At 41.5% G+C, this 21,214-nt stretch overlaps 2 protein-coding genes across 4 annotated transcripts in view; one reads left to right on the top strand and one right to left on the bottom strand.

Moving 5' to 3' along the window:
* The window catches only part of dner (delta/notch-like EGF repeat containing), a 76,025-nt gene that overhangs the window by 38,048 nt on the left and 16,763 nt on the right, over window positions 1-21,214 (top strand). The window contains exons 2-7 of the mRNA XM_015951768.3: window positions 5,311-5,661; window positions 5,753-5,850; window positions 14,737-14,900; window positions 16,242-16,390; window positions 17,822-17,975; window positions 19,400-19,513. Of these exons, the coding sequence (XP_015807254.1) occupies window positions 5,311-5,661; window positions 5,753-5,850; window positions 14,737-14,900; window positions 16,242-16,390; window positions 17,822-17,975; window positions 19,400-19,513 (1,030 nt within the window). The remainder of the gene's footprint in view (window positions 1-5,310; window positions 5,662-5,752; window positions 5,851-14,736; window positions 14,901-16,241; window positions 16,391-17,821; window positions 17,976-19,399; window positions 19,514-21,214) is intronic.
* On the bottom strand, window positions 8,873-14,758 carry LOC107380494 (uncharacterized). Of its 3 annotated transcripts, XM_070543496.1 has the most exons (5): window positions 13,209-14,758; window positions 12,773-12,844; window positions 11,753-12,678; window positions 11,539-11,672; window positions 8,873-11,439 (listed from the first exon to the last, which is right to left on the bottom strand). In XM_070543496.1, exon 5 carries the CDS (start codon window positions 9,944-9,946, stop codon window positions 8,873-8,875), a length of 1,074 nt encoding a protein of 357 aa, XP_070399597.1. In that variant the 5' UTR covers window positions 9,947-11,439; window positions 11,539-11,672; window positions 11,753-12,678; window positions 12,773-12,844; window positions 13,209-14,758. The 3 variants fall into 3 exon arrangements, with proteins under 3 accessions (XP_070399597.1, XP_070399599.1, XP_070399598.1); XM_070543498.1 differs by having other exon boundaries at window positions 11,539-12,678; XM_070543497.1 differs by having other exon boundaries at window positions 8,873-11,436; window positions 11,539-12,678.

Raw genomic sequence — 21,214 nt, 5'->3', positions numbered from 1 at the left:
TCACTTTTTGTGATACTTGCAAATTAGAAATTTTTCTCGTAAAAAACTGGCTAATTTCCCAACTCTTCCATTCCTTCCTGTTTAGATTCCTTAATAACCCTCACGTGTCTTTAGGGACATTTTTGTCCATTTGGGCAGTTTTTTGCTTTTCTTTTGGACGCCATTTCACCAGCGTTTGTGCATATGGTACAAAATTTGTGGAATTTTGAAAACAGACCAATGGAAAACTATGAAAATTAAACACCATACACTTGTGACCTTAGAGGACCAAAAAGTGGCTCTAAAAATTAAAGCATTCATACTTATTGTTTTTGCTTATTTTCATATATCTGATAAACAACTTCAGTCCTGCTAAAAACTTCCATCATTTTCAGGATTTTAACCCTTAAAATGCCAGTTTGATTACTCAAAGTAATTTCTGTAATTTATAAACAAAATCCACACACACACACACACACACACACACACACACACACACACACACACGCACGCACGCACGCACGCACACACACACACACACACACACACACACACACAATTAGTTATTGTTCCTAAAAAAAGTTTTTTCTTCTTGGGACATTTATTATGAATCAGTCTTTATTATGTTATGAAATATCAAATTATTTAAATGTTTTGCATCAATAGTTTTTGTGTAGCAACAGATTCAAAAGGTACCATCCTCTTATGACCTTAGTGGACAAAAACCTCCCATTGACTTCCATTCAAATCACAGTTTTTAATCCTTTAACATCTGCAACCAATATTCATGCTTTCTGTGACATTAAGGTTTCATTCTGGAGAGAAGTTGTCAAATTTATGATTTTTACTGTTCACAACCAAATTCAGTCATTTCTTCATCAGCATCTTAGGCGAGAAATGCAACAAATTTCTTTATATCTTCTGTTTGTATTGAAGTCAAAAGTTTGTCTTGACCTCTGATAAGTAAATAAAATACAGTTTCACTCTCTTACGGAAATTCTAAGTGTAGAAAACAAAAAAAATAGTATTTATATGTACCTTGTAACCTGCCATTTATTTTATCAATTAATCATGCACATATTTAATTGCTAATTATTCAAATGTTGTGTTTTTTGCTAATTACTTTGCCATTGTAAATCGAAATGCTTAGAAAAGTAATAGTGCTTATATAACGCTTTAGTTTAGGGAACACAAATTAACCATTAATTAGCTGCAAATTAATATGCATATTATTGGACTACTAAGTCTGAATTAGTCATTATTAAGACATTATTAGGTGCTTATTACCAATGCTGTAATTCTAACATTAACAGGCCATAAATGAAGAGTTTTATCAAAATAAGCCATTCATAATGGTTTGTTAACTGAAAGTAAACGGTTTGTTGCTGATTAACGTGCATACTAATTAGCTCAAATCAATATGTGGCTTTTAAAGAAGTAATTCAGGGGGAATAGTTATTCTGCAATAATAATCAAAAAATTATGTTCTGGTATTATGTAAATAAACACCAAACTTCACATGTTAATAGCGCCTAAACAACAATTGATTAACCACTTGTAAGCAAGAACATGTTCCCCATTCTACAGTCAGCTTCTGTTCATACCTAATTACTAGTAGTTGAGTATTAAATAACCACTTAAAGGCAAGAATATGTTACCCTTGAATTACTTCTTTATGAGCCACATATTGATTTGAGCTACTTAGTATGTGCGTTAATCAGCAACCAACCTTTACTTTCAGTTAACAAACCATCATGAATGGCTTATTTTGATAAAACTCTTAATTTATGGCCTGTTAATATTAGAATGATGGCATTAGTAATAAGCTGTTAATAAGTGCTTAATAATGACTAGTTCAGACTTAGTAGTCCACTAATATGCATATTAATTGCCAGCTAATTAATGGTTAATTTGTGTTCCCTAAACTAAAGTGTTACCAAGGTGGGCGGTTTCTCAGCGGGAAGAGAGCAAGAACTGAGGAATGGCGGTGACACTGTCACTTATAAGTGGAGGGCGGGGCCTCCACACAGCGTCACGCTCATTTGCTATTGCAGGAGTCATTAGATGTTTCTTCCGCCAGGTCACACAAGGGCGTGATGTCCCATAGTACCTTCATTGTAGTGAGTCAATCGACTGAAATGGAAGAAGGGGAGGAGCATTGTAGAATAATGCAGAAATAACAATAAATGTAAAAATTAGACATAAGAGAATTAATTTTTATCTTTAGGAGACAGCGTTTATTCATTTGGATGCAGAGTTACGAGTGAGCAACAGGATGACTCACTGATGCTCCCTGGAGTGGATAAAAAACAGGTTTTCTGCTGCAGAGATGATAGCAGTTTAGACGGGAAAAAGTTGGTTGTTTCACTCAACTAATCATTTCCTGTTTTTAAGGGGTGTGTTGTTTGTTATGCTCCATAAAAGCCCTGCTGTAAAATAATTTAAATCCTGAATAGCTTTGATAAAGTTTTCATGTTTTTATCGCTGTTCTATTTGCCCGAGTCTTTTTTCAGAATGCATTTCACGCAGCCCTGCACTTGGAATCTTTTGATGTGGTGAGAAATCAGGACTGACACCAGATAAAGGTCACGAGTCAGACTTCAGCGTTCCTTGTGAGGCAGACAAGAAGGCCTCGTCTAAAGGTTGATGGATTCAGCTCCTGGTTCTGAGATAAGAGCGTCATCACAGCAACCCCGCTGAGAGCGTCAGGATGCTGAGCGACAGAACGCAGAAAGTTTGTGAGAGAGGAGTGAGAGAGGAGTAAAACTCCACCGACAGATTAGCACTAATGAGCCGTGACTCATCCGTGGAGAGAGCGAACAGTTAATGACTCTTTGTTTCTGTCACATCTGTACACAGCAGGGACTTTTGGATACAGGCGTCATTACCATGTCTCTGTTCAGCCTCTCTGGGCTTTTGTCTCTTTGCTCTGGCTTTATTAAACTTTTATCCAAACACGCCTGCATCCAACAGCTGGGTCTGCAGATACCTGAGGCTGTTTCAGTCGATTTTCCACAAGGGAATAAACAAACAGGAATAAGTGGACAACAGGATTATAAAGCTTCTGAAGCCTGAAAGTGCTCAGTAAGCTCTGAAAAAAGGCTGAGATTTTTGTAAGCTGGATTTTGTCCTCTGACACCGTCGTTAGCCCCATTAGGACGCTTTATTTATCCAGATATGATCAATTATTGAGGAGAGAAATCAGTGTGAAGGAGGCCGTCGGTGCATTTTCCTATAGCTGTTCAGTGGGAAGACAGGAAAACTTTCCTGGGAACAAAACACAGGTTTGTGTTGTGTTGCATATATGCAACATGTGACAGTAAAATATGGTGTTAGTTACTATATAAAATGCACAGTCACCCCTGATGCCTGAAGAGTGAAACTATATATATATATATATATAACTTTCTTCCCAAGGTCCCATCTGTCTGCCTCCAGAAGAAGAACTCCGGCTCGAATTAATTGCTAAATTCAAGAATGATTATAAACTACTTCTATGACTTATAATCTAGCTGATCATTAAATAAACATTTGTTTATTACTACTTATAATAATTATGGTGTAATAAAATGCTTCAGTAATCTGTGCACACTGAATGGATTTATATTGTGTGTGTCTAATGGAACCTGCAATGTTTGACTACAAGGTTCCACACCTGCATCGACACATAACAAGTACGGCTAAGTTAAACCCTGACACATAGTATTAACCCAGTCAGAACATCAAAGAAGGCGTGTTTCTGAGATTCTTGGTAAAAACATCTCCAAACTTGTCAGCCTCTGATTGGCTGTCCAAACCTTAATATCAAAGGGTTCGCTTCCCAGCCTGGGATCTTTCTGCATGGAGTTTGCATGTTCTCCCTGTGCATACGTGGGTTCTCTCCGGGTACTCCGGCTTCCTCCCACAGTCCAAAAACATGACTGTTAGGTTGATTGGTCTGTCTAAATTGTCCTACACCCTGTCCTGTCTCCCCGTTTGGTTCAGCCTTGTGTCTCGTTAATAGCTTCCACCTGCCTCTCGTTTTCCCAATCACTCTAGCTCCCGGCCCTCTTGTATTTAAGCCCCCTTCTGTTTTGTGTCTTGTGTCGGTTCATTGCTTCAGTGTCCTGCGTGTTTCGTATTAAAGTTCATGATAAATGTCCTACCTGTCTGCCTGTCTTCCTCCCCGCGTTTGGATCCTCGCCTCACCTCTGCTCACCTCGCCCACTTGCCCATTGACCACTAGAGATAGCCAGCCCCCCCCACACCCCCCACCCCCCGCAACTCTACGTGGACAAAGCGGGTTCAGGATGGATGGATGGATGGATGGATATACATAAATATATATATTTTGTGCAATTACAGTATACAAAAATACAACAGTAGTAGACAAGTAAAAAATAAAATGCCAGCTGTTGATTCTCCACTAGAGGGCAGTATATTTATAGGACTGAATATAGTAATGTTATGATGAAAGTACTAATCCCAATACTCCTCAGTTTGACGCAAATTTGCAACAATATTCCACAAAAGGGTTTGTCTACATTTTCCAAGTTTGCAGCAAATATTCACTCAGTTATTTTCACAAAGCCAATTAAATACAAACACTATTATGATTCCAGACTTGTCAACTTGATAGACTTGAAATTAAAGGTTGATTCAAATAGATTTTTTGCTGGCTTATGCATATTTTATTTTATTCATAATCCGTATATTCTTTTTGTTAAAATTCATGGGAATTGAGTTTCTAAGCATTACCTGGGATTGTCAAAACATCCATCTTTGTGGTTTTCTCAGTAATAAATGTCATATAAAGAGTTGTGATTTTGTGTTTGGTGGAGCTGCCTTTAGGGAAATAGCAGTGACTTTCTACCAGACCCAAAACAGCCATTAAACCATTAGACTCCCATTCAGATGTCCTCTCATGCTAGACTGCTGATGGGTTTTTCACATAACACTTAGATTAAATAATTATTTAAATAATTATTTTATCCAATGATGTTTCATGCATTTTCCTTCAGCTCTATTATTTTGTCTTAATGCTGTTATTTTAGCCTTAAAAACAGAAAAGATGTTAACGGCTGAATTCTGATTTTTCTTTTAGATTGCTTTCAGACTCCAATGAACTTGTGACAAATTGACGGATGGATATTTGAATAAAAAGGACAACTTTGCATATTATCAGGAGGACCTTTAAAGCAGAATTTTTCTTGATATTTTGTATTTTCTTACATGAATGATCCGATCAGGCTCAGAGTTTAGGGCGGGAGTGATAAATAGTCATAATGATGCTTTTCCACTCTGACTCTAACTCTGTTGTTGTGTGTTTTCTGTTTGCTTTCATTATCTCAGTTTTTCACAGACCCCTGTGCCAGCAGCCCTTGTCTCCATGGTAACTGCAGCCGGAGCGATGGTGGGGAGGAGGGCGAGCCGTCCTACTCGTGTGAGTGTACCGAAGGATATGAAGGAGAGAGGTGCGATCAGATCTTACTGGACCTGCCGCCTGCCGACTGGGACCCCACTACCCCGTCTGCACCTGAACCAGCTACACCTGTAACTTCCACCACAGTAGCCACAACACAGCCACAACGACCAACCACAGTCCCTTCCACCACCACCACCACACCGTCATCTCCCACCCTACAGTCCTGGCAACCCAAACCGGGCCAGAGGCTTCTGGTGGTACCGTGGGAGGCAGACAGAGTGAGACCTTATCCACAGAGTGAAAGGTCTGGTAGATTTATCTCTAGAATGAGTGAAGTGGTGACACTGTGTCTGGATGTGTGTGTTTCAGGTAATGGAGGGTCTGCACTGTGTAAGCCCTGAGCTGTGTGAGCTGACATCGGGAACTCTCACACTGTCTGTGGAGGTGCCTGAAGAGACCGCTGTAAAGTAAGGAAAGCATTAAAATGTACCGTCCTCCTCTTATAGAGCAGGTTAGGTCAGGAAAAGTTGTAACCGTCCGGGTTTTATTTTTCATCAAACTCAGTTTGTAGTTTCAGAAACAAAACAAATCTTTGAAAAGACAGAACCAAAAAGTTTGTCCAGTCCATCTGAGAATATAAATGATTTGAATCAAAACACCCATAAGAAGAAGAAGAAAATATAATTTCTATAGCGCCTCTCAAGATAAAAATCATGAGGCGCTTCACAAAAACAAAAAATGTAAAAATATAAAAAGCATTTAGAAAATGTTTAAAAATATATTTAAAATGAGCAAAAAGAGACAATTGTGATAAAAAATGTTAAGAAAGTGAGAGTGAATAGGAAAGAGGCGAATCAGTGGATCCTGAGGAAGGTGGAATAGGTGGGGAGAGCAGAATAAAGAGAGAGTGGTGAAGAAGGTCATACAAAAGCCAGTTTGAACAAGTGAGTTTTCAGCTGCTTTTTGAAGGAGACCACTGAGTCCACTGATCTCAGGCTCAGGGGGAGAGAGTTCCAGAGTCTGGGGGCCACAGCAGCAAATGATCTGTCACCTTTGGTCTTTAGCCTGGTGCTGCACAACCAGTAGGCTTTGATCACTGGACCTCAGGGACCTGCTGGGGGTGTAAGGACTAAGAAGATCACCAATGTAAGATGGTGCTTGTCCATGTAAGGCCCTATAGACCAGAACCAGGATCTTGAAATGAACCCTGAAGTTGACTGGCAGCCAGTGAAGCTGGAGGAGAAGCGGTGTAAAAAAAATGTTATCTTGAGTCAAACCAGAAGCTTTTACTTCTGTCCATCCATCCATCTCCACTTATCCGGGGTCGGGTCGTGGGGTCAGCAGCTTAAGCTGAGAGGCCAAAACTTACCTCTCGCCAGCCACTTGGGCCAGCTGTTCCAGGGGAATCCCAAGCCATTCCCTGGCCAGGTGAGAGACATAGTCTCTCCAGCGTGTCCCGTGTCATGTCCGAGTCACCTCTACTGGCCCCTCTTGATGTGGAGGAGCAGCGGGTCTCCGAGCCCCTCCCAGATGACTGAGCTTCTCACCCTGTCTCTAAAGGGGAGCCCAGACACCCTGCGGCGAAAACTAATTTCAGACGCTTGTATCCAAGATGTCATTCTTTCGGTCACTACCCAAAGCTGGTGACTGTAGGTGAGGGTTGGAACGTAGATCGACCGGTCAATTGAGAGCTTTGCCTTCCGGCTCAGCTCTCACTTCACTGCGACTGACCAGTAAAACAACCCTGAGATACTTAAACTCCTCCGTTTGAGGGAGCACCTCATCCCTGACCCAGAGAAGACCCTTTTACAGCTCAAGACCATGGCCGCAGATATGGAAAACACATCTGATGAAGTTGACTGGACCACATCATCTGCAAAAATCAGAGACCTGATCCTTAGATCACTAAAACTGATCCCATCAACACCTTTGCTGCACCTAGAAACCCTGTCCATAAAAGTTATGAGAAGAAAGAGCAGCCTTAGTGAAGTCCAACTCTTACTGGAAACCAGACTGACTTACTTCTGGCAATGAGGACCAAGCTCTGGCACCGATTGTTCAGGGATCGCCAGACCAAGGATCTTAACCTTCTGGAGGCAGGCGTTGCAGATTTGCAATGTTAAAACCTACCTACCTGGTTACTCCACAAACATATTTCATGAGCATTTTTTAACTCAGAAGTACCCCTGAAGGACTTTGTTGTTCGTCCTTTCATCAAAACTTATTTTGAGCCTGAGAGGGTTAAGTTCAAAGTTTTTTTTCGTCGTCGTCATCTTCCTCCGCTTATCCGAGTCCGGGTCGCGGGGGCAGCATCCCAATTAGGGAGCTCCAGACCGTCCTCTCCCCGACCTTCTCCACCAGCTCCTCTGGCAGGACCCCAAGGTATTCCTGGACCAGATTGGAGATATAACCTCTCCAACGTGTCCTGGGTCGACCCGGGGACCTCCTGCCATCAGGACATGCCCGAAACACCTCCCCAGGGAGGTGTCCAGGAGGCAAACTGACCAGATACCCAAACCACCTCAACTGGCTCCTTTCGATCCGGAGGAGCAGCGGTTCTACTCCGAGTCCCTCCCGAATGTCGGAACTCCTCACCCTATCTCTAAGGCTGAGCCCGGCCACCCTACGGAGGAAACTCATTTTGGCTGCTTGTACTCGCGATCTCGTTCTTCCGGTCATTACCCAAAGCTCATGACCATAGGTGAGGATTGGGACGTAGATCGACCGGTAAATCGAGAGCCTGGCTTTCTGGCTTAGCTCCCTCTTCACGACGACAGATCGGCTCAGCGTCCACATCACTGCAGATGCTGAACCAATCCGCCTGTCGATCTCCCGATCCCTCCTACCCTCACTCGTGAACAAGACCCTGAGATACTTAAACTCCTCCACTTGAGGTAGGACCTCTTCAATGACCCGGAGTTGGCAAGCCACCCTTTTCCGGTCGAGAACCATGGTCTCAGATTTGGAGGTGCTGATCCTCATCCCAGCCGCTTCACACTCGGCCGCGAACCTACCTAGCAAGAGCTGAAGGTCAGAGCTGGATGAAGCTAGGAGGACCACATCATCCGCAAAAAGCAGAGACGAGATTCTCCTGCCACCAAACTCGACACACTCCACACCACGGCTGACCTAGAAATTCTGTCCATAAAGGTAATGAACAGAACCGGTGACAAAGGGCAGCCCTGGAGGAGTCCAACCCTCACCGGGAACAGGTCCGACTTACTACCGGCTATGCGGACCAAACTCACGCTCCTCTGGTAAAGGGACTGAATGGCCCTTAATGGAAAGCCACCCACCCCATACTCCTGGAGCGTCCCCTAAAGGGTGCCCCTGGGGAAACGGTCATAAGCCTTCTCCAAATCCACAAAACACATATGGATTGGTTGGGCAAACTCCCATGCCCCCTCCATCACCCTTGCAAGGGTATAGAGCTGGTCCACAGTTCCACGGCCAGGACGAAAACCACATTGCTCCTCCTCAATCTGAGATTCAGCTATCGATCGGACCCTCCTCTACCTTGGAGTAGACCTTTCCAGGGAGGCTGAGGAGTGTGATCCCCCTATAGTTGGAACACACCCTCAGGTCACCCTTCTTAAAGATGGGGACTACCACCCCGGTCTGCCACTCCACAGGAACTGCCCCAGATGACCACGCAATGTTTCTGAGACGTGTCAACCATGACAGCCCTACAACATCCATAGCCTTGAGATACCCAGGACGAACCTCATCCACCCCCGGGGCTCCGCCGCTGTGTAGTTGTTTGACTGCCTCAGCAACTTCTGCCCCCGAGATTGGACAGTCCATCCCCAGGTCTCCCGGCTCTGGTTCCTCCTCGGAATGTGCATAGGTGGGATTGAGGAGCTCCTCAAAGTATTCCTTCCACCGTCCGACTATAGCCTCAGTTGACATCAGCAGCTCCCCATCCCCACTGTAAACAGTGTGAGCGATTTGCTGCCTTCCTCTTCTGAGGCGCCGGACATTTGGCCAGAACCTCTTTGGAGCCGATCGATAGTCTTTCTCCATGGCCTCACCAAACTCCTCCCACGCCCAAGATTTTGCCTTGGCAACTGCCACTGCTGCACCCCGCTTGGCTATCTGGTACCTGTCTGCTGCCTCCGGAGACCCACAGGCCAGCCACGCCCTGTATGCCTCCTTCTTCAGCCTGATGGCTCCCCGAACCTCTAGTGTCCACCAGCGGGTACAGGGGTTGCCACCACGACTGGCACCGGCCACCTTGCAACCACAGCTAGCAACAGCCGCCTCAACAATCACAGAGTGAACCAAGGCCCACTCTGAGTCAATGTCCCCCACTGCTCTTGGGACACGGTCAAAACTCTGCCGGAGGTGGGGGTTGAAGACCGTCTTAACAGGTTCTTCTGCCAGGCGTTCCCAGCAGACCCTCACTATGCGGTTGGGTCTGCCAGGTCTACACGGCATCTTCTCCTGCCATCTGATCCAACTCACCACCAGGTGGTGATCAGTTGAAAGCTTCGCTCCTCTCTTCACTCGGGTGTCCAAAACATACGGCCGCAGTTCAGATGATACGACTACAAAGTCTATCATCGACCTGCGACCTAGGCTGCCCTGGTACCGATGGGCATCCTTATGTTCGAACACGGTGTTCGTTATGGCCAAACTGCGGCTTGCACAGAAGTCCAATAACGAAACACCACTCGAGTGCAGATTAGGTGGGCCGTTCCTCCCAATAACACCCCTGGAGTTTTTTTTAATTTTCTGAATTCTAATCAGATAAAATATGTCAAATTTTGCTGAACCATTACAAAAATATCAATATTCATCATCTTACAAAGTTTATCATGAAACTTTACCATCCACTCTTGCTTTATTTGTGCATATCATTTTGACTTTAACAGCACAATCACCCAGAAACAGTATCATAAATGCCAAATAAACAAGGGTCAATGAATTATGTAAAAGAAATGCTGAAGGTGAACGCTGGACATCCTTGAAGTTATACTCATTATAGATGAGAGGCACGATGAAGGGCAGCGGTGACAATCTCAGACAAAGAGCTACGAGCAGCGTGCTAATCAGCCTCTGCTGCTTTGTTTTCACATTGTGTAATTGCACACAGGACCTGAACGCACCCAGAGACGGAGGCTGTGATGGAGACCCGGAGAGATGTTTCCTTCATAAATGATTTTTATGATAAAACTCTTAAACACGGCTGCTGAAAATGTGAGTGACAGATAAGGTAGCTGTTGGGTAATTTTATCAATCCAAGATTACCTTAGGGAAAGTTTAAAGCACAGGGGGTTATAGTAATCAATCAATCAACACCAATACCAATAATAAACAATCAATTTAGACTTTGCAAAGTGGAGAGGAAGAATATACACCAGACAAGGTTGCAGTTCACTCTCCTCGGACCGGGAGTCCTCTGACAGTATTTATTAAGCACACACATTTGTCATTCCTTAGACTCTCAGGCGGGAAAGCTCTGAAGGGAGTCTAAACTTCTAAAGCTCCAGGTGCACCCTAAATCAACAAAAGCAATTGCTAGACTTTCTCAAGGGAGTTTTACTGATAAAAGTCGGTTCTGAGGCAAGGTCATTCCTCCCAGTAGGAAGTGGTGGAGCCTGGTATCTGTCAACAGGATGAAGCTGCGTTTTTAATAAGGAGCAGTCAAGACATTAATATTAGTTCAATAATAATAATATCAGTATTTATCTAACAGTAGCTGTCATCCAGACAGATCAATAGTCAAGGACCAAGAAGAGCCCTACTAATATGCAGTGATGGGAATAATGCTGTTGAAAATAACAGCGTTACTAACGGCGTTCTTTTTTAGGTAACGGAATAATCTAATTAATTACTTTTCCCACTCTTGCAACGCCGTTACCGTTACTGGGGATGGAAGGTCGTGCGTTACTATGTGCTTGTAGAACGTTGAGCAGCAGTGTGAGGCTGTCTGACTGCCACACTTCAGCTGCAGCCAGGGAGAGAGAGGTGTCGGTAACGCTCTTACAAACACGATGATGATTGGCCGGGTGGGCGGAGACCCTCGGTGTTCTCACTGTCTCAGTCACTGCCTGCTGTAGACACAACAGAGCAGTGATGGGAAAAACACCGTTTAAAATAACCACGTTAATAAAAAAAAATTTTTTTCAGTAACGAGCAATTTAATTACATACCGTCTTCATTTATGAAAATGTTGTTTCTGTTACTGATAAGAAAAAGCATGTGTTAAGCAGCGCAGTGTGTTGAAGCTGTCATCAGCTGATCAGGAGCTAAAGAGGCAGATGTTTTCATCCAAACGCATCACGGCCTGTGAAGAACGAGGAAGACGTGATGAATAGTCTACGCCCTTCTTAGCGTGACAGCGGTACATCCTGAAGGTTCGCTCACCTGTTCACCACTCAGACGTCCTGATCTTCTACCTTCCTAGATCATCCAGCTGTAACCTGTTTCTGATCATGTCTTTAGTCCCGCTGTAACACTGATTCATCAGTCTCAGACGACATGGAGCTCAGGTGTTATTAGAACTACCTGTGTGGTTCCGCTGGAACACGTCTGACCTCTGACAGACGCACTCTGAACCAAGTTAGTACATTTAAGTCGTCCATCAGATTTGTGCCTCTTCTAGTGTCATTTTAAAGGATTTTTATTTATTTATTTAACCTTTACTAGATTACCAGCAACATAAATACTACTAAAAGCACACAACAATGTGAAGCTGGAAAAATTAAAATGCTGTGCAAAATTGCATTCATTTCTGTAATTTAACTAGACTGAGAGACCATTTAAAGGCTCGGGAACCTTTACAGGTGTTACTATTTGCAATTATAAATTTGATCTGATTGGGCTCTTGTTAATTATCACACAGTGACCTTTTAATAGTCTAGATAAGTGTAATGTTCCTGTTAGTAGGTCCTCCTGTTAAGTGCTTATTTATTTAAATTATTCAGGTTTGTAAAAACATTTGGACTTACATTTTATTATGTTCCTGTCATTAGTCATTTATATTTCACTATTGTAGTAATTTATAGTAAATGAAGTAAGTTTAATTAACCCATTTTTCTTGCATTTAGTGAAAAAGGTAACTAAGTAGTTTTTTTTGGTAATTAGTTACTTTCATAATCTCGTAACTCTGTAAGTAACTGAGTAACTTTTTTGACAGAGTAATTAGTAACTATAACTAATTACTTTTTTAAAAGTAACTTTCCCAACACTGCTAATATGACACGGCTCCTTTAGAGGTGAAGCATCTGTAGCTCTCCAGATATCTGAGCTCCTCATGTTGCGTGTTGCCCCTCCAGCTGAGCACAGACACCCTACAAAGGAAAACTTATTTCAGCTTCAAGTAGCCAAACCAGCAGATTAATATTTTGGTCACACAGCTCCTTCTACAGGCTCGGCTCTCTTTACCGCAGCACTTTGGGACGTCTGCATGGATCCATCTGTGACGTGCTCCAACACACCTTCTCTCCTCAGAGCTACCTGAAAAATAAACCGTCTCTCAGGGAATCCCTTCTTTCTTATGTTAGAAATATTTCCTCCTTTCAACTTTCTCACATGAGCAATCTGATTCTGTCAAGTCACAGAAGTCTCTTATAACCTTATTTTTCCCGATAAAGCAATTTCAGTGGTGTGACTTTCATTCATTCATTCATTCATTCACATTCAGTCGAGGTAATAAAACTATTCATCTCAGCCCTTGTAGGCTGTAAACACTCATTAGACCAAATGCACAACAGCAAGGTTTGAGAGGATAATAACAGGATGTTTTATTTGTTTTAGTCAATGTGAGAAAGATTAATTCAGAGTGGAAGTTGGGTTAGAGGGGCTCTCTGTGTCATCTAACCATTACAGCTGACAGATTCCACTTTGCACCATCTGTCTACCACGAAGGCTTTCAATGAAGTGATCCAGCTCAAATCCACTTCCCTCTCATATTTTCTTCATTTTTCCCAAGTATTTGGGAAGGTTTAGACGGATGTTTGGTCTGGGGTTCTCTCCTCATGATGAGTCCTGTAAGATACTGAACCCTGACTGGAGAGCAAATGTCTATAATATGGATGCAAGGAGACAAAGTTATATTTTTAGCAGATAATTTTCTGACATTTTCAAAAACAGAAAAGCATTTAGCAATAGCCTCAGGAAAAACCAAACTAAGGCAACAAATAAAACATTCTTTAAAACAAAAGAAAGGATCTCGAAACCTGACCTGAACATGAAAATAGAAAGAACCTGCACCCAGTTCAACCTCCCTAAAAGTATAATAAATATGTATTAATATCTCTCTTCCAGGGATATTCTCCCCCTGACCCTGAACAGTAATGGGATACTATACAATTCTTTAATAATAATTTTCTTGAGTCAGCATGTGCTAAAATGACCCTTTAAAGGGTTAATGAAATGTTGCTAAAACACCCATCGCCCTATGTGGCCAGAATACCGCATTTGCAACTTCTGAGTGCCAGTCAGGTCTGTTGCACTTAGAAAAAAATTGAGCTGACATCCCCGGTGCTTTATTCTGCTTCCAGCACGTTCCTTGCATGTTTTAGATCATGAGCACAGCTGATTTGTTTAATTTAGTGATGAATCACTCCTGTAGACACTAATGAAGGCTGGGGAGACGTTTCAGCTGTTAGAGTAAGGTGTTAAAAAGATAAACGCACAGCGAGGAGATAGATGTAGCTTTTGGTTCTGCAAATGAACACTAGGGGGTGCTAAAAACAAACCAAAACTGCCTAGTCTCCCTTTAACAAAACTAATCTGATATTTTTAACAGAATTTCTTAAAGACCAAGTTTACTGAGAAACAGATTTTTAGTTGTATTTCTTTTAATATGATCGTCATTCTGAGTCTAACATGCAGACTGAACATGAAAATAAACTTTTACCTGTTTCCTGCATTTGCCACTGATAGAAAGTAGATGGGGAAAAGTCATTCAGATCTATGTCACATTGTAAATTAGCAATCATGGACTCACCCATCTTTGCTCATGAGGGGGAAGGCTGTTGCTAAGTTAGCATCCAGGAGACAGCAGCGCATGTGTCAACTAGTAGCTATGAGCAACATGGCAGAACTCCTTCAGGCTTGAGTTATTTGTGGAGATAAAACATCAACATTCCAAAGCAAAATGGTAGCGTAGTGTTGCTGTTAACCCAATCAGAAGCGAGATGTCAGATTATTGGGAAATAAGACCTCAAATCCATGTCTATTCACAATTCTCAAATGTTTGTTGGATTATAACAAGGGTTACAGATTATAACAATGGTTCTGAGGTTTATTTCAAACCTTACCTTTAACACTAGACATACAATAATAAGAGCGTAAGCACCAGCATAGAGAGTATTCAGGCTTTCCTGTCTGTTCCACCCTAACAGGGTGGTGGTGAATGCCAGTGGAGCTCCAGTGCTGTGGCGAGTGAGTGAAGATGGATTTCTCCGTTCATCAATCCTGAACGGCACCACCATGTGGTTCCTGCAGGCTTCCGATGGACTGGTGTTGTCAGACATGTTGCTGCCCCTGGGACAGAATTACTTCCTCAGTGAGCCTCAACTTTTTAAACAGCTCTTTTTTTTATTACCGAAACAACTTATACAGTAAAATGTACATAAACTGTTGCACGTTTATCCTCCGCATGTCAGAGAAAAGCCAGATTTTGCATCACTGAGTCAGAAGATCATATTAGCATACTAAACAAGTTTCAATGCACATATTTATAGCATGTTTGCAGCATGACCTCTTCGTGTGCTGCACATACCTGAAGCTGCACTCGCACACCTCCCCGTCTGGCTGCTGACCTTCATGTCTGTTACCTCTGTTGCAGCCAGAGCCCATGCATTACAAAGGGAATGACACTGGGGAGTTAAATCAGATGGGAGCGAGGATAATGGAGGGCAGGAGAGAGGGAGTCAAGTAAAGATGGAAGAGAAGAAGGGTAAAGAGGAGATGACAAGGCAGAAAAGGATTAGAGTGAAGGACGGAGGATGCAGAAAGAGAGAGAAATAAAGGTCAAACTGAGACACAAATGTGATGTTTCTATTTCTAGAAGGAAAAACTCAGTCGTGCAAGACTAATATTTGCAAAGGATAAAACTCCTGTGATAAATATGTTATGACGTGAAGCCATTTGCTTTCAAACTTTAGATGAGCAATGACTCTGCAGGTCCAACTTTTGATGTCATTGAGCAGATGATTGTTTCATCAGGGGATTAAAAAAAAGATTTATCTCTGCTCTGATTGGCCGAGGAGCTTACATCACCGCTGTCGTCACTGCAGGACAGTTCATTGGCTCGGAACAGACAGGATGGTGAAGCTGTCAGGCCTGATTGAACACATAATAAAAAAGACACTTGTAATTTATAGATCTAAGGTAACGCATCGCAGAAACACTGCAATTTTACCATTTTGAAGATCTACCTTTATCTGAGTTTCTGTTTATACCTTTTGCTATTTATAAGCAAGTTTTACCATCAATCATAGCAGCACAGGGCAGTCAGTAACACCAGCATAATAACCAATTACAAACCTATACAGCTGCCATGTCCAAAACACCCCTCTCAGTGGGATTTTATATGTTGTATGTTTGTATTGCAAATCTAGAATATTTTGTCTCTCTGGCAGGTTGTTGATACAGATGAACACTTTATTATTTCTTTTGCTCACACTTTTAATCTTGTGTGGCTTGTTTTGAGCAGTAAATATGAAAACCCCATCATTAAACAATTTTTGTATTTTTGCAATGTGCACGGACTTTTATCTTGTCTAGTCTTAAAAAGTTTGGACACACTCAAAACACGTGGGAACTACTGCCAGAATGTACATTTTATAAAAGCTAATTGTTATATTTTGTAAATTCAAAAATCCCCTTTCTTTTTGTATGTTAGGTGTCATGCGCGTTGGCGCCCCCACAGCCCTGGAGGTCACCCTGCGCCTCAACCTGACGGTAAAGGCCAGCAGCTGTGTGGAGCCTGGCAGCAGCTTCAGTGACCCACAATGTTCTGGGAAAGGGAAATGTGTCACACAGCCTTCTGAGGTGAGTGTCGAATCTAATTTATGTTATTAGTAGAACCTAAAAATGTGTCCTAACACCACAAGGATGCACCGATACCTGTGCTTCTGTAAAAAGAATGGTCTGCATACTGAATCACTGAGATTTTTACTCAACTTTTCAATAATTTACTAATTTATAACTTAAACAGAGTATTTGTTCACAGCAGTTTTTTTTTCATTGTAAAAATGAATCTAAATTAGGGGTTACAAATTCAGACATGCCCCAGAGTATCAAAAAGACATCATAAAGTTAAAGTCCCATTAATAGGGCTTCCACTCTAATGCCTGCTCTACTCCACCTAACTACTCAACCCATCTTGGCTCGTGGCGGGGAAGGATGTTGCTGGTTTAGCATCCAGGAAACAGCAGAGAACGTCTCAGCTAGTAGAAGCTAACCGTTACCATTAGCAACTCCACCACACAGCAGAACTTCTTCAGGCTTGTGGTATTTGTGGAGATAAAGCATCAACATAGCAAAGCAAACTGAGTCAGCGGCAGAGTCGCATTGCTGTTAGCCAGTCAGAGGCAAGCTGTCCAAATATCAAGAAATAAAACTCCAAATCCAAAATAAAGCACTTATCACAGAAAGAAAAATCACAAAGTGCTTCACAATGATCAACAAAACAAATCACAAAGTCATTAAATGACCCTAAAAACAAAACAGCAAAATATAAAACAAATGAATAATTTAAATCACAAAATGTGATTGTACGGATGCAGAAAACAAATGATTTGCTTTAAAAGCAGATTTAAAATAAATGGGAAAATTTTTATAAATCAAAACCACAAAAAGTCATAGTACAGATGAAGGATAATTAAAATGAGAAAGGGTCGTATGATAGATGAGGGAAACACAAACACAAAGAACACAAGGCATTCATTCCTATAAGAGACCACTACAAATGTATTAAAAATATGAGTAACGTTGACCTTTAAGTGCAACATTGGTTTCAAAATGATTATTTGCTCTTAATGTGGTCATTTAAATCAGAAAACACAAGACTGAAACTGGAAATGTGAAAGTAGTTTATAATGTGTTTTATTTCATTTTTATTTTATTATCGTTTTACCTCACGGTCTCAAAATGTTGGAGGCTGTTGATTCGTTTTTTGCACCTCAAGGTTAAAACAGACGTGTAGAGTTCTGCACATACAGTAACTGATGCAACAAATGCTGCACAGCAGATAAAAACTGTTATTTTTAAAATCTTCTTACACTTCTGATTAGCCGAGCCTGAAACAAAGAAGCGGTAAAATCTTTTTAGATAAAAACACCTTTAGTTGAAGAAATCAGATCATTCCTCTGCTCCTTGTCACTGAATTGTTTTGCAATCATTTCACTTTCACAAGTTTCATTTTTTTCAGAAAAGTTGCTGTAATTAAACTTGTGAAACCGGTGTGATCGTTACCTGCAGAGCACCTTCTTCTGCGAGTGTGAGGACGGCTTGACGGGAATCTTCTGTGAGGAGTTCGACGCCTGCCATCGCCGACCTTGTCGCAACAACAGTACCTGCACTGACGTCAGACAAGGCGGCGATGGGAAAAACTTCACGTGCACCTGCCAACCAGGTGTGCAAATGTACTTTGTGTACTTTTATTCCCACTAGTGTTTATTTTCAGTACGTTTGACAGAGCCACAGGAGCCTGACCGTGTGAGCTTTGTTGGTCTGATAAGAAATGTTTAAAAGTTCCTTTCTCCAGTGGCTTGAGACCACTGCGTGTTGGTCTGTTTGCTATCACACACACTGACTTTTAAAAACAAGAACCAGGTGCATGAGCTAGAATTTATTGCAGATTTTCTACAAAAGGCCAAACGTATAAAAACATCAGCTCTGATATTTGTCAGGGTGTAATCTTTGGTCCTTCATCAACCTTCTTGTATATTTCTGGCTAATATTTGACCACTTTTCACATCAGATTTGGAAGACTTCATTTAAATGTACTGGTTTTTGTACACGGATCTGGCTTTTAGGCATAATCCATGAAAGTTGTGTTTTCCAGTTCCGATGTGTGTTTGGTGTCATTGACCATTTGGAACGCTCCACAATTGTCTCCAAATTTACCCACCTAGCTGATCACATCAGGTGGTTTTGAAGTATTTGGATGTGGCCCTCTTACATTCTTAATCTATTCACTTTTTGCTTTGCACCGCCACTGTACCATGATGCTGCCACCACCATGCTTGTCAACAGTTCCAGGGTTCTTAGACTTGAAAGCTTTACCTTAACTCCTTCAAACCAACTTGTCATTGTTATCATCAACATCTCCTTCTGCCAGGGCCAGGTCACTGTCAGACTTTAAAACTTTTCTCCAGAAGGTATTTGCCTCACCCACAAGTGCAGCTGCACATTTCCATCCACACGTGTGTTATTTAGACCATTTGTGGAGCTGATAAACCCACAGTAAATTCAATGTATTTTTAAACTACACCCTAGAAAGTTTAAATCAACAAACAAACAAACAAGCGATCCCAAAATCAACAAGTCTGGCTGAAAGTACATGCAGACATCTGCATTTTTTAGATCGCCTTTTCCTGTTCATTTTCTTTTTCCTCACATTTTTTGATCACAAACGTTGCTTTCCGCATTTTTATTATATTTTAGTCCTTTTTATAATAGTTTAAATTTATTTTATTTTACTGTTGTTTTTGAATTTTTGTTCTTGTGAAGCACCTCATGATTTTTATATAAAGAGGCAGTGTATAAAATGTTGTTCCTTCTGTATTTTTTAGACTACAATCCAGGCTTTTATCTGTGTTTGTTGCAACATTTTGATATTTAAGTTTTACATACAATGAGCAAACTTCTATGGAACACAACGGTTAAAAATAAATAAAAATGTCCAAAAGTTTCTAGAGACAGTAAATATAAATGATCTATAAGGTTCAGGTATGTGCAGCAGCTGTTGAATAAAAGCAGAAACACTGAAGTTGGCTGATGCCAGGCTCTGTTTGAGGCTTAAAATGGTCTAAAGAGAAGTATTTTGTTTGCCAGGTTATGAAGGGGAGCGCTGCCAGCTGCTGGTTGACCACTGCCTCTCTGAGCCGTGCAAAAATGGAGCCACCTGTTTCAGCAGCTTGGCTGGGCCCAGGTGCTACTGTCCCGAAGGTGAAAAACCAATTATTCTGGAACCAGTTGTTTGTTTGTGTTTGTTAATAAATCAGCAGTTGTGAGCAAACCTGCTCAACATCTCTTGATATTAACGTCTTTGTTCAAAAAGATGCAGGAATTAAGTGTGTGCATACTTAGCTGTCATATATTTCAGTATTTGGTATCTATGCCACGATGCTTAATATAAACCTTCCTCCTCTCGTTCTAATTAGTCTTTCTGAGCGACCTGCATCAAACTCTCTGGGGAAATCTGTGACCGCAAAAGCCTAATGCAGTTCTCAACAAGAACACGTTGGTGTGCATTAATATGATCCATGCACATGGGCTGTGTATACACATCGAAATAGCAGAAAAGGTCATATTTGGGCACACAAACAACAGGAACACAAGTTTTCTTTGATTGCTCCACTTTTAGCTCCCAGCAGCGTGATGAAAAGAAGGAGGCTTCAGTAACTGGAACACCTGGTTGGATTATTAAAGTAAATCAGAAAGTAAAATAAATTACATGATAAGAAAAGCCATGCATAATCCACTGATTTTGTATTTATTCCATGATAAAAGAGAGAAACGACAATACATAAGGTGCTAGCATGGTTATTCTATGTAGAAACCTTGACTTTTATTGCTAAAAGGGACTGTCGGACAGCTCTAGCTGTGTCCAGTGAAGAAATATTGATGCATTCAAATGACTAAACGAATGCAGAAGCTGTTTTTTTCACGCTGCTCAGCCGCGGTTTCCCCTCCCATCTTCATGAATCACCCCCAAATTATCCGTCAGTGTTTCTGAACAGACTTGAGCAATGAAGGCATGACAGCTTTATAATAGCTGTCATCAGAGATGCATCAGCTCTGTGATCACTCTGCCAACAACCACAGCATGAGCTGCATTTTTCATCTCCTACACTGGATTTGCTCTCCAGGGTTCATGATATTTCATCTCTGTTTGCTTCCCCTGTTTCCCACCCCAACATGGCATTTTAGAGATGGAATTTGAGCCCAGTATTAAGTAGAAAGAAACTGCTGTAACCTTCACTCAGAAAGAGTTATTTTACTCCATTTGTTGTGACAAAGTTCTGACAATTAGTGTTCAGGATGGATGATGGATCCTTAAGTCCACTTAAAGCTAAGTGTCCAAAACCTCCAAATTATGTCCAACATTTGTTAATTTCAGTAGCAAAAAAGTACAAGAGTATTTTTAAAACTTTTATTCCAAAGATACAATAACATGACCCTGCAGGAAATAGACGGATGTAGTTATTTTTAGAGAGGAAAAAGCACCTGGTGTTGTCAGAAGATGTCCTGATTTATTGTGTGTGTGTGTGTGTGTGTGTGTGTGTGTGTGTGTGTGTGTGTGTGTGTGTGTGTGTGTGTGTGTGTGTGTGTGTGTGTGTGTGTGTGTGTGCGTGTGTGTGGGAGGGTTAAAAGAACTTTGTACATGACTAGCATGGTCTAAACAAACATAATTACTTTTCATTTAAATTGAAGTACCGCATGTGTGTGATCTAGGGTTGTCACGGTGTGAAAATTCAACCTCGCGGTTATTGTGACCAAAATTATCACGTTTTCGGTATTATCGCTGTATTTTTTAAAACATGTTACTTTTTCAGACAACTGAATAAACCCTGTATATCAGGAAATATTGTCCTCAATTAGTGTCTAAATTTTGCCTAAAATTTGTTATTTTGTAATTATGTTGTT

Source organism: Nothobranchius furzeri, chromosome 13, assembly GCF_043380555.1.
Source record: "Nothobranchius furzeri strain GRZ-AD chromosome 13, NfurGRZ-RIMD1, whole genome shotgun sequence".
Lineage (NCBI taxonomy): Eukaryota > Metazoa > Chordata > Actinopteri > Cyprinodontiformes > Nothobranchiidae > Nothobranchius > Nothobranchius furzeri.
The sequence above is the reverse complement of the archived record's forward strand: the minus strand, read 5'-3'. Positions and strand labels throughout refer to the sequence as shown.